This window comes from Equus caballus, chromosome 16 (assembly GCF_041296265.1).
Source record: "Equus caballus isolate H_3958 breed thoroughbred chromosome 16, TB-T2T, whole genome shotgun sequence".
Classification (NCBI taxonomy): Eukaryota; Metazoa; Chordata; class Mammalia; order Perissodactyla; family Equidae; genus Equus; species Equus caballus.
In genome coordinates, this window is record NC_091699.1 from 28,213,403 (window position 1) to 28,230,100 (window position 16,698).

General features: G+C 46.8%; 1 protein-coding gene across 1 annotated transcript in view; it reads left to right on the forward strand.

Moving 5' to 3' along the window:
• Window positions 1-1,492: 1,492 nt before the first annotated feature.
• Window positions 1,493-16,698, forward strand: part of PDZRN3 (PDZ domain containing ring finger 3) — a 234,540-nt gene continuing 219,334 nt past the window's right edge. Inside the window, exon 1 of the mRNA XM_014731454.3 lies at window positions 1,493-9,545. Within this exon, the coding sequence (XP_014586940.3) occupies window positions 8,823-9,545 (723 nt within the window). The 5' untranslated portion in view covers window positions 1,493-8,822. The remainder of the gene's footprint in view (window positions 9,546-16,698) is intronic.

Sequence of the window (16,698 nt, forward strand, 5' to 3'; positions counted from 1 at the left end):
GTTATATATTATAGGGGAGAGGGGACACTCTGGAAATCACTAGTCTGAGAGCCCCAACTCTCCATCATTTGAGCTCAGACGCCGGCCTGTTGATGCCAGTGCCAAAGTGCTGTATATTTTGCTGTACAGAGGCCTCCATGGGTGAAACGTGGACCCCAGTTCTGGCTACTTGAGGCCCGAGGTGACAAGAGAAAGGGATATCATGCTGCAGGGTTTTGCCTGTCAAATCAATCTGCAATGGATAATACACAGAAGCAGTTTACAATCTTGCACCCCAGTGGAGCGGACAGCATTGAGGCGTGAGCCATCACACCTGCAAACAGAAAGTTGTATCTTCCCCACCAGCCTAAAAGAAGACTATTTAGCTCCTGAGTAAAGTCTTCAGGGGTTTCTACATATAAAAATTAGTTAATTAGCAATTATTACTGTATGTTAGGTAAGCATGGATTATTATTATCATAATTTTACGGAGTAAATGAGAGTGAAGGAGAAGGTGCCAGGAGAAAAATTAAAATTAATGAGTTCCTAGATCATAGGCCTGAGCTGCAAGGGTTTAAAGAGCTTGCTGACTTTAAAGAACATGCCAGAAAGTGAAGCTTATATATTGGAAAAGCAGCTCTTCCAAATTAAAAATGTCCCATTTATGAATGAAATCGGTGCTGAGATTCTGTTTTTTATTTACGAATATTTCTTTTTATGATTTTATAATTTTATCCCTTGCCATAATCTGTAACGATGGAGCCATCTTCTTTCTGATGGGGATTCCATGTGATCAGAGGTCTCGCTCTTCAAATTGCATTCCTTGCTTTTTTTCTTCTTAGGAATAATCAAGGGTCTCTGAGGTTTTAGAAACCTGAAAAATGTGTTTGGAGCAGTAAATATTTGGGTAAGTTACACAACCAATCAACATGTTCAATGAGTGTCCACTGTGAGTGTCCACTGCCCTAGGTCCTGGGGGTCCAGCAGTGACCAACATGACAGGTATCTTTTAAACTTTAAAAGTTTAAATTCAACTTTAGAAACTGTACCTTCATGTGATTTAGCTGAAGGAAGAGGGTTTATTGTTGCACCAAAGTCATTTTGAATGTGTTTATTAAAAAGAGCATTATATTGCATTGTTACTTGTGTCTGTTTTTCCTTCACAGATGATTGCTTCAAGTCAAGGTATAACTGATAATGGTGAGGGAGGGTGATGAGCATTTTTGCAACTTATTCCAAGACAATTGGAATACATATATTTTACCCGTAATGCATCTTTCCCCTTTAGTATTAGCGATGCCTTCTGCAATAAGACTGTAGGCGGGGTATATTTTTTCCCTATCTGGCATCTCTTTGGGAAACCATTCCCTCTCCAACCTTTCTTGAGGTCTGAGTGAAGTTGTCCTCAGTCCCTGGTTCAGGAATGGGCAGATGACAAAAGGCCGGCCAAGAATCATGCCTCGGATGTGTATTAGAACTCTTAGGAAAAGGATGCTCTTTCTGCTGGGGTTGACAAGCTTGTGAGATGCAAATGTGGACTGTAGGGTCTGTCTGTGTCACCATGTGGGGAGAGCCTGCCTGAGAAGGAAACCAAGCCAGAGGAAAGCAGAGCAGATTCTTAATGTGTTCATGTGCACACCTGGATTCAGCCATGCCTGAAGTTATTGTTACCTCCTAAACTTTTCAAGGATATGGCCTAGTCCTTTTTTTTTTTTTTAATGCCTGAGTCATTTTGAATTGAGTGTCAGAAACTTGCAGGCAAAAAGAGTTTTAATGCAATTCAAGTCAATAATTTTTTAATAATATAGCCTTTGGCAAGAACAAGAAAATAAACACCAGTGTTACAGACATAATTTTGAAAAAAAAGCTTATGCACATATATGGACACATGCAGAGTGCTACCTGTGTATCTAACATCCATCATTCCCTTCATCCTTATTAACAGAAACCTATTAATATTCTTGTGTTTTTATAACAGCTTTATTGAGACATAATTCACATACCATGAAACTCACCCTTTAAAGTGTACCATTCAGTAGCTTTTTACTATATTCAGAGGTATACAACCATCAGCATGATTAATTTTAGAACATTTTCACCACCTCAAAAAGAAATCCCATATCCATTAGCAGTTACTCCCTACTTCCCCCAGTCTAATTTCTGTCTGTAAAGATTCCAGATAAACCAAATCATACAATATGTGGCATTCTGTGTTTGGCTTCTTTCACTCAGGATAATTTTTTCAATGTCAACCCATGTTACAGTAGGAATCCGTACTCCATTCCTTTTTATGGTGAATGAGATTCTACCGCATGGATATACCACATTTTGTTTATACGTTCATCAGTTGATGGATGTTTGGACGGTTTAAACTTTTTGGTTATCATGAATAATGTTGCTGTGAACATTCATGTACAAGCTTTTGTGTGGACATATGTTTTCAGTTCTCTTGGGTATACATGACTGGAATTGCTGGGTCATATGGTTACCCAATGTTTAACATTCTGAGGAACTGTTTTCCAAAGTGGCTGTCCCACTTTACAATCCTGCCAGCAATGAATGAGGGTTCCAATTTCGCCACATCCTCGTCAACCCCTGTTATTGTCTGTCTTTTTGACATTAGCCATCCTGATGGATACGACGTGATATCTCATGGTAGAACCTTTTAATATTCCAGGAAGCAATGTGCCTCCATAAAAGACTATATTTCACAAATCCTCTTCCTTGCATGTACGGGTTGCTGTTGAGATAAGAGAAAATAGTTGAATAGGCTTCCATGAAAGCTCCTAAAGAAGGTAGACTACGGTAGGGGCAGTAATTTTTGGCCTTTCCCTCCTTCCTCCATTTTTCTGCCTGGAATGGTTGGCTCTGCAGTGAACATCTCGGTCCATGAAGTGAGCATAGAGGCCAGTCCCGATAGACAACAGAGCAGTAAGATAAAAGAATCCTGAGTCCTTGAGGACTTGGAAGCCACTATACCAGTGGTGATACGATCAGTGTGGCCCTGTGACTGAGTTATAGCCAGTAGAACGTGAATGAAAGTAACGAACGCCCTTCCCAGGCCTGGTTCACAAACACCTTCCACGGGCAATCTTCCATTCTTTTCCCCCCTCCACTGACGGAATGGAGAGGACCCTGAAGAGCGGACTTACAGTAGGGTAGAGCCATGAGGCAGAAGGACCACATGGACGTCTACAGCAGGACAAGAGTGATAAAAAAAATTCTTCAGAATTAGGTCTAAGAGAATCTGAGGCCTGCCTGCACTAATCAGATTGCATACACACACACAATCATATTTATATAAAATCACTCAGTGAACAGTGTAATGCAGATCTCCTGACACTTAGTCCAATCCTTTCTCCACTGTACTAGGCTGCAGGGGTATCTGAGTGTCCACAACTACACTATGTTTCATCATACGTATTTAGAAATTCTTCTAGCTTCTTTGAGCTTTCATTTCCTCATCTGACAATGAGTCATTTGGACTGGATAAGATACTTAACACATTTGTTTTTATATTAGGACTATTTTTAATTAGGACTAATTGGCAACCTTGGGACCCTGTAAGCTCTCGAAAGGTAAGAGCTAGCCTAGGTCCTGTGTCTTTTTTCACATTCTTACCTTCTACTTTCCTTAGATGATAGTGGTTCAGTACGTATTTGTGGAATGAAAGAGAACTTCTCTTCTAGCTCCAAATGTCTACAATGTCACAGGTCTTTAGAATCATACTTGCCACACACACAAACATTTTTCTGTACAAGGCCTGCCAATTCACAACCAGACAGTGATCCAGCTATTCCTATGGGAGTGGGCTGCCCAGAATTCAGAATAGATTGTGTTACGGGAACAAAGTTCTAAACGATGACATATACTCTAGATAGGCCACACAGCCATATTTATTTAACCCATACTGTGATACAGACACCTCCTGCTGGTAGCATCAACCTGAGCTTAGCAGCCTAGAAGCAGGAACTTAAATGGAGCAGGGAGAGGCAGCAGTTATATGCTTAACGTGTATTAAGTCTCTACTGAGTGTTAAATATGCGAGATTTAATGTGGTCATGATGTCCCTACTGTGGAATAGACGCTGGGTGAGAACTAGACATTGATCAAGCTGTGCGCTTCGGCTGCCCAAAACCCTTGAGTACCATCCAGCACCCTTAAATCAGTTCAAACTCCTTACTAGGTATGCCCTGCAAGCCCCTGGATGTCTGGCTCCTGCCTACTTCTCTCCCCTTATTCGATTCTGTTTTCCCCTTTTCTCCCCGTTTCAAGTTCTAGGCATGCTCAGTCTAACTTAAATAAAGCTAGTGCTTGACTCCCTCTGGACCGCAACACTTTCTGTTGCTTCTGCCTGGAATGTCCTCCTGCCGACTATTGCTGGCTTGTTCTCATCCTTTAAGCAACAACTCATAATTCCTCTCCTCAGACTCCCCTGTTTGGAATGGGCCCCTCTAACTGCTCTCCAGCACGTCTGCTTGTTCCACAGTCTTTACAGCAGCGCTTCTCAAACTTTAAGTGCACACGAATCACTCGGGGATTGTGAAGATGCGGATTCTAACTCGGGAGGTTCAGGGTAAAGCCTGAGATGGTGCATTTCCAACAAGCTCTCATGTTATGCCCAACCTCCCTGGTCACACTTGGATGGCACTGCTTTAGAGAACTTGTCACATCCCCTCGTTATCTCACTACAGCACCTGTTTACTGACACTCGCCTCTCCTCACCCTGGAATGAGGGCTCACTAAGGCAGCATTGCCCACCTGTTCAGCCCCGGAGCCCGAGGGCCAGAACGCACCTTCCTAGCATGTGGTAGCTACTAAATAAATAATTACTGAATAAATTAAGACATTTCAGGTATGACAAATGTCACACAAGGGGACACAGACGGTGCTACGGAAGCTACTCCCACCTGGAGGGACAGGAAAGGAGGCCTCAGCAACGTGCAGCACCAGACTTTTGCACAAATTTGTAGGAAGCATTTTCCCAACTCTTCCTGTTCTCTGTGCAATGTCCCCACTGTGATGGCTCCTCCTGACTTAGCCAAGTCCTCCAAAGTCTCCAGGTTCAAAAATTACCTATTCTTCTCCCCACCCAAGCCCAAATGAACCTCCCGGCCCTCAGAATGGCTGACACTGGTGATGCTAGGAGGCAAGCGATCTGACTGAGATGTTTCACACTTGTTTGGGGGTGAACGATACAGTTTATTACTCTCTGGAAGTACTTCCATTTGTTTCTTTTTAAAAAGGTGCTTATTAATCTAATTCTATGGTTCTATTTCAGCCAGTGGAGTACAAATATTTAAGCCCGGGAAGCCACCAAAAAAGGGAAAAAACCTTGACTTTTTTCCTGTTTCTAGTATTATACCCACAAATTATCCAAAGCCAAGGGGAGGCTGAGGATTGATACAGGAGAAGGGAGATGAGTAAAGGAGGAGGAGGGGGTGATTATCTGCATCACTTGTAAGGAGATAACTCCTGAGTTAGGGGTCATGGAGGAGGCAGCACAATGCTCTCAGAGGTGAAGAGTGAGGGGTCTGGAATCCTGTCGACATTCTTGACCGCCATTTTGATATCTTACATAACCTCTGAAAACCTCAGTTTCTTCATCTGTAAGTTGAGGCTAACAATACATCTACCTCTTGACGCGCTGCGAAGATTAAGGAAATAATGAAGGTCAAGTGGTGAGCACAATGCTTGGCACCCAGGACCAGCTTAAAAAATGGCAAACATTGTCATCTTCTGATTAAACAGTCTGATGGAAAGGACAGTAAGAAGAACTTAAAATCAGAGTAATGGTGAATATAGCATTTCTGTTAGGCTTGGGACCACATTTTGGTTAGAAAGTGCAGAAGTGGACTGTAAAAGGAAAGGGTGATGGCAGAGGTGGTGGAAGCTCTAAGAATCATTTGCAATGTGACCCACCCACGTGTCCACAAGGAAGCATGTGTTTATAAACACTCAGATGCTCTGAAATGGTTGAGTAATCGTATCTAATTCATGTCAGAAAAACCAGCTACTTTTCTCAGACGGCCTGCCATACCGAACAGTCACCTTCCTATGGTTTGGATTCATGTTTCTTAGTGTGGCGCCTCAGTTTTCAATTTAACACCCACTCTCACTGTGCTGCATTCTCCAGGTCATTCCACAGGCAGCAGAAGATGTAGGCTACTAGCATGGCCTGACTTTAGCAATGAACCAAAGGTTGCCCTAAACCCGTAGTTGTCAAAGTGGGGCAATTCTGTCCCCAAGGGATGTTGGAAATGTCTGGTTGTCACAACTAGGGTTGGCGGTTGCCACTGGCATATAGTAGGTAGCAACCAGAGATGCTGCTAAACATCCTACAATGCACAGGACAAGCCCCACTTCAAAGAATTATTTGGCTGAAAATGTCAGTAATGCCAAGGTTAAGAAACCTTGCTCTGAAAGGTTTCTTTTTTTTAAACTTTCTGGTTCTCAGCTCCCCTATTAAATTCAGAAGGTCCCACAACTCTGACATTCTAGGAGGGTTTTTTTCCCCCCTGATCTCCAAGAATTTCAATAGTAAAATTAACCAACGAGGAGTGGCTCAGACAGACTTTCCTTTTGCCTAAAGAGGCTGATCCACAGTAGGCTCCAGCTTCTCGGTGGCCTCAGCTGTGGCACTTCATCAACAACCTCTCAGTCTACTACGGGGGTGGGACCGCTCTTAAGAGAAGTGTGCACCCAAAGTAAGCACTAATTTCCCACTTGCGGTGTATGACGAGCTTTCCCTGTTTTTCAAAACCAGTTTGAAGATTATCACCCTGTTGACACTAGCCCACCCTGTGAAACTGACAGGCCCACACACCTTTGTTGAAAGAATTTGTTTCTTACCCATTATCTGAGAACCTGTGAGCAGCTTAATAAATATACTGATGGAGGATTCCTGGCACATGCTCATCTGAACAAAGGCCAATTATATTCCACCCCACGTACTATCAAAGAAATGCACTAATTGATTAAAGCAATTAAAAGAAAGTCTCTACCACAAATAGGCAACAAATGCCACCAACAGTGATTAAAGAACACTGTCCAATGACCTCAACAATGCACTGAAAAATCTCGTTAGTGTCAACCTTTTAAAGGTCAGTTCAAAACAAGTAATCCTTATGGACATCAAGGCAATCCTTTCACTCTGATGAAGCTGTTAAATAGTGAAGGTCACCGGGCTTAGCAGCTACAGAAGGGAGAGAAGTAAAAGCAATTAGACAAAATGGATGCTGTAATCCCACTTTCCAGGCCCCAGAGCCACACTAAACACAGAGATCCAACTTTTCCACTTCACGATTCAGAAATTGGCAGTGGGTTCCAAATGAGAATTCCATAGCTTGAGTTCCTTCTACCAACACTGCCAGCATGTTTCATAGTAAAGTCTACAGCCTTAGAACAACAACAAAAATCCATGGATGATGCTATGAACTTATCATGTAGGTTGGAATCCCAAATAATTCTTTCAACACTCAGGAGTGTTGCTGAAATCCCCTCAGTCAGGCTCACTATACTGCTTTGAAAAGCTACCCCAGAGTAGAAGGAAAAAGTCCAGATTTATGGGTGGCCACTTTCCAATCAAGTGGAAATCCACTGACCACCGGCAGCATTAGCATCACTTAGGAGCTCTTTCAACATGGAGATTCTCATGCCCCGCTCCCCCCACCCCCTACCCAGACCCACTGGATCAGAATCCACATCCACATTAAAACTTAAGAAACACTGCTCTATGGGACCCTACAGGACAATGTTTTTTTTTGCCTTCTCCCAGCCTGAGTTTCCCCAATCTCAAAATAGAAATATAACAAAATATACAGATAGGAAAAAACACAACTGAAGGAAAGCGGTTCACATGATCGCGGAGGATTATGGGGAACTTCTCCACAAGTTCGATAGTTGTGCAGTTTTTAACACGGTACGACCAGCGGTACTTCTGTAACGGGGAAAAAGTTTTTAAATGGAACTAACTCTCTCACAACATTGTACTGATGATTTTATAGGGACCGATTTAGAACACAACGCCTGCCACACTGCAAGGCAGACACTTCAGAGGCGTTAGGTGAAGTGGACGGAGCCAGCACGCCAGCCTCGCCCACCCCGACAGCAGGCGAGCAGCTCTCGTCCCCGAAAATAAGCCCCAGTAGATTCACCCTCCGGTCCTCGAAACCTCGGGCTGCCAAACCCTGGGGTCCGCAGAGCCTCTGGTCACACTGCAGTTGCAGGAGCGTCCCGCAGGCTCTGTGACTTTCCCTGGAATAAAATAAATAAATAAAGACCGTAAGTGCTGAGATAGCGCGGCCCAAGATATTTTTCATTCTCTGCAATCAGCCACCAAAAGAGGGAGCGGGAGGGGGAGTAAAAAGTCGCGATCTGTCCCGGAAGGCGCTCCAGGAGAACTCGTCTGGGCGACAGCAGCAGCCTCGGCTTCAACTCAGTGTGCTTTTCTTGGCTCGCGTTTTGTCTCCTATAGCGAAAATCGCAAAAGAGCAGAGGAGTCCCCGGAGAAGTGGGCTCAGGCTGGCGTCCTGGACGGGCTGGTCCCCTCGGCCAGCCTCCGGGTCTCCCCAGTCGCCTCTGCCTCCCGGCCTCCTCCCTTTTGCAAGGGGTGGGCGGGAGGTCGCCGAGGCAGGATGTGCGTGCGCATGCGCTCGCGAAAATACGGCTGGAGGAGTCCTGTTCCTCGGGCATTTTCCGAGGAAGTCTGAAGCAATTAGGCTCAGTCCGGGGAGAGCGAGCGAGCGGACGGGCGGCGCAGCCGGCGCGTCTGGGCTGCCTCGCAGGAGGGAGGGAGGGGGCGGCCGGCCGCCCGGTGGCGACCCCGGGCCCCGGCCGCCACCATGGGCTTCGAGCTGGACCGCTTCGACGGCGACGTGGACCCGGACTTGAAGTGCGCGCTGTGCCACAAGGTCCTGGAGGACCCGCTGACCACGCCGTGCGGCCACGTCTTCTGCGCCGGCTGCGTGCTGCCCTGGGTGGTGCAGGAGGGCAGCTGCCCGGCGCGCTGCCGTGGTCGCCTGTCGGCCAAGGAGCTCAACCACGTCCTGCCGCTCAAGCGCCTCATCCTCAAGCTGGACATCAAGTGCGCGTACGCGGCGCGCGGCTGCGGCCGGGTGGTCAAGCTGCAGCAGCTGTCCGAGCACCTCGAGCGCTGCGACTTCGCGCCCGCGCGCTGCCGCCACGCGGGCTGCGGCCAGGTGCTGCTGCGGCGCGACGTGGAGGCGCACATGCGCGACGCGTGCGACGCGCGGCCCGTGGGCCACTGCCAGGAGGGCTGCGGGCTGCCCCTGACGCACGGCGAGCAGCGCGCGGGCGGCCACTGCTGCGCGCGGGCCCTACGGGCGCACAACAGCGCGCTGCAGGCCCGCCTGAGCGCGCTGCACAAGGCGCTCAAGAAGGAGGCGCTGCGCGCCGGCAAGCGCGAGAAGTCGCTCGTGGCGCAGCTGGCCGCGGCGCAGCTGGAGCTGCAGATGACCGCTCTGCGCTACCAAAAGAAGTTCACCGAGTACAGCGCGCGCCTCGACTCGCTCAGCCGCTGCGTGGCCGCGCCGCCAGGCGGCAAGGTAGGCGCCTGCCGCCCGCCCCGAACCCCTGCCGGGACCCCTGGGTGCCCAGGGCCCCTCCCCGTCCCCTTGAGCGCTGGGATGCCAGGAGCTCCCCAGCAGCATCCCTGCCTCCCTCTTCGTCCACTGCTGGCCCGCTGTATCACCGTGAACAGGTCGCTGAGTCAGTCTAAGTTTGGAAACTGTGGCCCCTACAGATTAGATGCACAGTGTAAAATGTAGCTTCAGGGGTTCTGGAAAGACTAAAAGGAACCCAAAACCAGCCTAGAGTAAGAATGAAGAGTGCGGCTTCAGCATCGGAACTGTGTTCAGAGGCATTGCTGCTCAGCCCAGCTAGGTGATCTAGGGGGCAGTCACTTAATCTCTCCTCAGGTTGGAAAACGTCCCTATACACGTGGCATCCAGGATGAGATCTTGACACGCAGGGCGAGCTGTATCCCTGCATCCTCAGGAATTCCAGAAAGAATAAAAGGAACCCACAGCCAGAGTAGAATAAGAAAGATGCCAGAAGACAGGCCCCTGGAGTAAAAGCTGGATTCAGATGTGCGCTTTGCTGCCAGCTAGCTGGCTGACCTTGAGCAAGCTGTTTAACCTCTCTAAAGTTGGAAACTGTGGTCCCTAGAGATGTAACACATGGGATAAAACACAGCCAGGCACCCTCTGAGTTGTTCATCTGGGGATTCCAGAGAGAATTAAAGGAACCGTCACCACCAATAAAGTAATCATTGAGAGTGAGTCCTCTGGAGTTAGAACCGTTTTAGAATCTGAGCTGTCTGCTAATTAGTTGGGTCACCTTGTAGCTTAACTTCCAGGTGCCTCGGTTTTCCTAAATGTAAAACAGGTTGTTGCCAGCCCTCAGGGAGAGACCACATGAAAAGGACCTGGCGCTCTGCCTGGCGCAGAGTAAATGCCCAGCAAGTGTTGCGTGCGATTATCTTTCACTTCTTCCCCTGTGCCACCCCCTCGTCCCTGTCGCTGGTATGATTATACAGCCAGCGCTAGTGAAGGCTTACTCTGCTCTAAGGCCTCTAGGCTATGTGCTTCTTGGTCGTTTGCCTTTCAGTCAAGTAAGGGGGGGTGTGACCTCATTTTGTAGATGAAACTGAAGCTCAGTCAGGGCAGTCACGCGTGGGTCATGGCTTTTAGGAGCCAGAGTTGGGTTCTGAACCCATATATTCCCATGTCTCCAGGCCAAGCTCTTAACCACTACTGTGTTGCCTCTCTGTGTAACCACAAGTACCATTTATTGAGTGTTGACTACGTCCTGGCAACTGTGGCAAGCACTCTATATGCATTATTTAATCCTTTGAGATGAGGAAGCAGCCTCAGAGAGGTCATAGAATTTGTCTAAAGGCAAACAGCGACTCGGGACAGAGTGGGGATTCAGGTTCTGCCTCAGAGTTCTCAACCTTGGGACATACAGAAACTTTGGGGCCCGTGATTCTTTGTTGTAGGGCTGTCCTGTGCGTTGTAGGATATTTAGCAGCATCGTTTGCCTCTACCCACTAGATGCCAGTAGCATTCCCTCCACAAAAGTTGTGATAAGCAAAAATGTCTCCAGATATTGTCTACTGTTTTCTGCGGGGGGCAGAATCCTCTGTTGAGGACCAGGGTTTCCCTGATTGCAGAGGCCACATTTTCAACAACTGGGGAGGCATGTGGGCTGTGTGGCTGCCGCTCCATGGTTGCCTGCTCCATATGGCTCAGCAGAGAAGAACATATTTGCCTGGGGGCCCCCAGTGCCCTGCATCTGCTATGCCTCTCCCAACCCCCTCTTCCATACTTGCACACCAGGCCTGCAAGTTTTCCGACTCCCCCCTCCCCACCCCCACCCCTTCCTGGCCCCCAGCCTGTCTGTCAGCTGCAGCCTCAGCAGCTGGCGGCTCTGGGCGAAGGGCAAATATTTACAGCTCTGAGGCTCACCCGGACCGCACAGGCGTACAAAAGACTGGTGTGAGCCTGCGAATCACCAAAACAGAGGGCAAAGCTTGGTGTTCAAGCCGGCGCCGGGTTTGGGGGAAGGAGTTCCCAAGTGTCTCCTGTTTATGCTGTCATCTGGACTTCCTGCATAGTTTTAAGTGACGCTTATTTATAAATAAGCCATTCACTCCCCTGAGTTTATATATCATTCATTGTTAAGCTAGTTTATTATTTCTCCTTGCCTTTCTGTTTTCTTTCTGGAGTGTTTGGGTAAACTCTCAGAATCAAAAATATGATACTTGAATCAAAACTGTGGATGTTTGTAAAGCTCTGTTGGTGAGCGGGTAGGATAATCAAGGGATTAAGCTTAGGGACAAGTTGTTGCTTTTTTGAGCTTACAGAGAAAGTTTCCTTCTGGAGCTAGAGTGCCGCTCGGGACTTTTATGCACCTCAGTGCTTGCCTGAGGACAGCCAAGAACGGCCTGGCCTGAAAGCCTGCTGGTTCCTTTTTCTGGCCTCAGACCCTGGCTGGCCTCAGCTGAGGCCTTAGGGAAGCTTGCTTTGCTTGCTCCGAAGTTAACCCTCAGTGGCCCTGGCTGAAAACTTTTGCTGTTCCTGCATCAGCCAGAAAAACCCCTCCCACTGCGAGCTGTTTTAAGAACTTGTTTATTTCATTGGGCTGACTCTCCGTTCCCGCTGGGTACTGTTTTTTCTCTTCCAAGAGGCAGAAGGATTTATATCGCTTGGAAACTCATGCACAACACTTTTATTTTTTTTATGAGTCCGATGTTTACATCTCTTTTACAAGCTGAAGTAGATAAACACTCGGAAGATTTCCGATACCAGCCCTTCAAGGCCTAGACCTTGTCCGTAAAATGATGTGGCGTTGTTGAAAGGATCTTAGGTTTTGGATTTTTGGCACCAGCTGAGCGTTTCAGATTTGTAAGTCTTGCCTAGATAGGCGTTGTTTCTCCTGTTCTAAAATGTGAGCTGGGTCAGGGCTTCTCAAACCTCCACGTGATTGGAATCAGCTGGAGACCCTGTTAAAACGCAGATTCCTGACTCTTAGCCCTAGAGATTCTGTCTGATCCATTAGGGCTGGCATTGGGCCTCAGATTCTGTGTTTCTAACAAGGTCCCAGGTGATGCTGGCCCACCTATCACACTTGGAGTAGCTACTCAGCTAGACAAAGAGTTTAGGCTCAAGTACAGACACAGACAAACTTACATTGGTTTCCTCCATATAGTTATGATTTTACTGATCATCATCTAAACATCCCTTCCTAAGCGCTTTAAGAAAGACCAGGGCAAAGTTCTAAACCCAGCCCAGCAGTTGTGAGAGGTAACTACAGCCTCAAAAGGCATGTTTAACCCACCTGAGGCCGCATCTGGGCTGCAGCAGACTTGGTGATGCTATGCTTGAGTAAGTTAAAGAGTTTGGCTCCCAGCCTCAGTTTCCCGGACTGACTGACCCAATTGATTCTTGGAGCAAAAGCATTCCAGAGCAAAAACTTCTTTGGCTTTCTGAGAAAGGGAAGGTTCTGGGCGTAACTTCACTTGGAATTGTTGAGAAACTTGAGATTCATCCTTGATACCTTCTGCTTTTTTACCCCCACATCCAGTCTGTCGTTGAATCCTCTTGATTTTACCTTCTAAACACTTCTTGATTCTATTTACTGCTCTCCAGCCGCATCCAGTGATCGCCATGCTCCAAACTAGGATTTCCCGACCTCAGCACTCTTAACATTTTGGGTTGGATAATTCTTGGTTGTGTTGTGTTGAGGGGAGAGTGTTCTGTGCATCGTAGGATGTTTAGCAGCATCCCTGGCCTCTGCCTACGAAATGCCAGTAGCACTCTCCAAGTTGGGACAATCACACATATCTCTAGGCACTGCCAAATGTCCCCTGGAGGACAAAATCAGCCTTGGTCTCAGTCACCATCGTGTCTTGCCTGACCACAACTGCTCCCTCTACGTATCTTCTTGCTTCCCTTCAAGTTGTTCTGTACATAGGACCTGGAATGATCTCTAAGAAATGTAAATCTGATAGCACTCTTCCTTCTTAAACTCTGCTATGCCTACCAGTTTCTCTTGAGTGGCTATAAGGCCCAGTGGGCTCTGTATGCTGCCAGCTTCCACCTGCCTGTATTCTTCTCCCCTTTGTTCTCTTGTCCGAGTTTCACTGGTGTCTGGTAGTTTCTTGAATATGCCCCTTTGCTCCATCCTGCCCCTGGGCCTTTGCACTTTCTCTTTTCTCTACTTGGAATAGTCTTTCCAGCTACTCATCATTAGATAACCTGCAGGTTTTCCAGCTCTCTCCTCCTGCTCTCCACCTTTCTGTCAGCACTTAGGGTTTTCTCGTCACTAGATAGCCTTTCTATCCTTCTCATCCCAGCTCAAGCATCACTGCTTCCGGGAAGCCCTCTCTGACCTCACACACTAGGTCTGGTACCCTGAGACATTCACTCTGGTTTTCCTCCTGCATGTCGTTTATCACAGCTGTGACCGAATAACCAAGGAAGAGCTGTTGCTTGTCTGTTTCCCCGAGAGGGAGCACATCTGTCCTCTTCAGGGCTGTGTCCCTGGCACTAGGTTGATTGCCGTGTTCACTGTAGGCTCTTGATATGTATCCATTCAGAGGATGCGTTGAGATCAAAAGGCCTGTCTTGTCAGCCATCGAAACTTCAGATTGCTAACCAAGAGTGAGCTTGTTTTTAAAAAGAAGGAGTTTTTCTGTGACCCTTAAGTTAACAAAATTGTTTCCAGGTTTTTGGGAGACATTATTTTTGTTCCACTAGATCCACCCAGATCAAATTGTATAAAGCCCCAAATCCCAGAAACGATTTTGTCCACTTGGAAACTCCTGGAGATAAGTGAATTTAATAGACAATTGTATCACAAGGTGTTCCAGATGTCCAAACACTTTGAAATGTATCTATCAGTGTTCACTGTTCAGTATACTTTCTGTTTCTGAAAAGCTGCAGCAGCTAGCCATTCCCTTGTGCCTCTAACTAACAGCCCAGTTCAGCTGATTGTGGGCTGTCACATCCATTTCATTTCAATGATTTATTAAGAAAATTAGGATTTGGTTTACAAATATGTTACCCAGCTACACTGGATTAAATGATCATAACTAAAGAATTTTAATTGGGAATTCTGTTGACATTTATCTGTTATGTGGTTCTTTCTGCGCTTGCCTCTCTGTAAAAATATTTGATGAGAGAGAGTGTGTAAGGCAGTTACGTGTTGGACTATAGACTAAGGAGCTTAAAAGGAAAGGAAATACTATTTATTGAGTTTTACTGGGTGCCCTACACTTAGGGTGCTTTATGTCTGTACATAGATTTTATGTCTGTACATAGGCAATGAAGACCTCCATTTTCATTGGGTAGACCTTTCTTTTTTTTTTGTAAAAGGGACAGATTATGAAAGAGCTACATGAAGGCCAGAAGTTACTCAGATTCTAAGTGTGGAACTGAGATTTGAACCCAGCACCTGACTCCGAGCTCATACTATTTGTTACCAAAATAGAAAAGTCTTTTCTCCCGAGGCAGTGTCCCCTCTGAACTCTCACACAGCCTTCCAAAGGACCGTTATTATATATATATTTACATGTTATATATGTAAGTATCTTATATATCCAGTCCACTCTGTGGGTTGGAGGTGTAGGTGCATCATTTTATTTCATCCTCAGAAAGACCCTGTGAGGTAGGTACCCACAACCCATTACCCTCCATATTACAGATGGAAAAATGGACTCATAAAGTTAAATAACTTCCCCAGTGTCCTCCTTTGGCTTATTTTTCTGGTCTGATGGCTCTGGTCCATGGCGTTGAAGTGTGTTCATCACATGCCATCATTCCCACTTTCCTAGGTCTGGTGTAGAACACATGGAGTGTAAAACAAAACAGATCCTGGCTGGAAAAGAGATTTAGACAAAATAGATAAAAAGGAAACAAAGAGTTGGTGTCCTGCATGGAATAGTGGCTCATCTCTTTAATTTTTATCCTAGCACTTTAAAGAGTAGTTGACGGTAGGAATAAAATGAAATCCTTCCAAACATCCTGCGGTTGGTTCCCGACCTTCGTTTTTTTTTTTTTAAAGATTTTATTTTTTTCCTTTTTCTCCCCAAAGCCCCCCTGTACATAGTTGTATATTCTTTGTTGTGAGTCCTTCTAGTTGTGGCATGTGGGACGCTGCCTCAGCGTGGTTTGATGAGCAGTGCCATGTCCGCGCCCAGGATTCGAACCAATGAAACACTGGGCCGCCTGCAGCGGAGTGTGCGAACTTAACCACTCGGCCACGGGGCCAGCCCCAGTTCCCGACCTTCTTACATGCTGTGTCCCAGCGCTGTGATAGGCGACACTGGATACAGAGATAAACTTGAGCGGCTTTCACCCATGGGGTCAATCAGACACCCACTTGTGCCTTAGGAAACACAAGTCTTACTGTTCCTTGCTCACCGAAGCTTTTTAGCCTGGGTTAGCCTCTGCCCCCCTTGACTAATGGTGTTCTAATAAGCCTGTTCCAATAAGAACTGGAAGTGGTGTAACATAATGATGACTCTTGTAAAGAAAATAGCTAACAGATGACTCGAGCATCTATCTCACCCATTCCGTAGGTATATTTACAGGGAACCTGGGGGGCAGAGACCCCTTGTGAGTGGGCCCTGCAGCAGCTCCCTCTCTGGGAAGAGGGGTGGGGGATAGCTTTTTCCCTGGCGGTGAGCAATGGGCATGCAGAGATGAGTCCCGCGCAGAGAGGTCACCCCTAGAATTTTGCTGGAAGCTGTTTTCAGATGCCCTGTGTCTTTGCTGCACATGGATCAGGAGGGGGATGAAGGCCATTCAGGTTGCGGGTCAGGGCTGGATGTGGGCCTTGTGTCAGTGGGCAGGCTCCAGGGTACCCTGAATAGAGCTGGTATGTGGTTAGTATCAGACACTGGAATTGGTGCTATCGGGGTTCATGTGCTCCTCTGCCTCATTGTGGAGGGTCTTCTAACCTCCTCTAAGCCTTAATTGCCTATCTCTAAAATGAGATAATATCCCTGCTGATAAGGTTGGCAGTAGGATTAAATGAGATGATGCACATAAAATGCAGAGTGAGGTTTACCAAGCATTTATTGAACACTGGTACCTGTAGGTTTTTAGATCTTTTTCGAATAAATCACTGAAGAAACATTAGAAATTTGGAATGGTTTAATGGAGAAGAAGGAAAGAGATTTGTACTCACAGG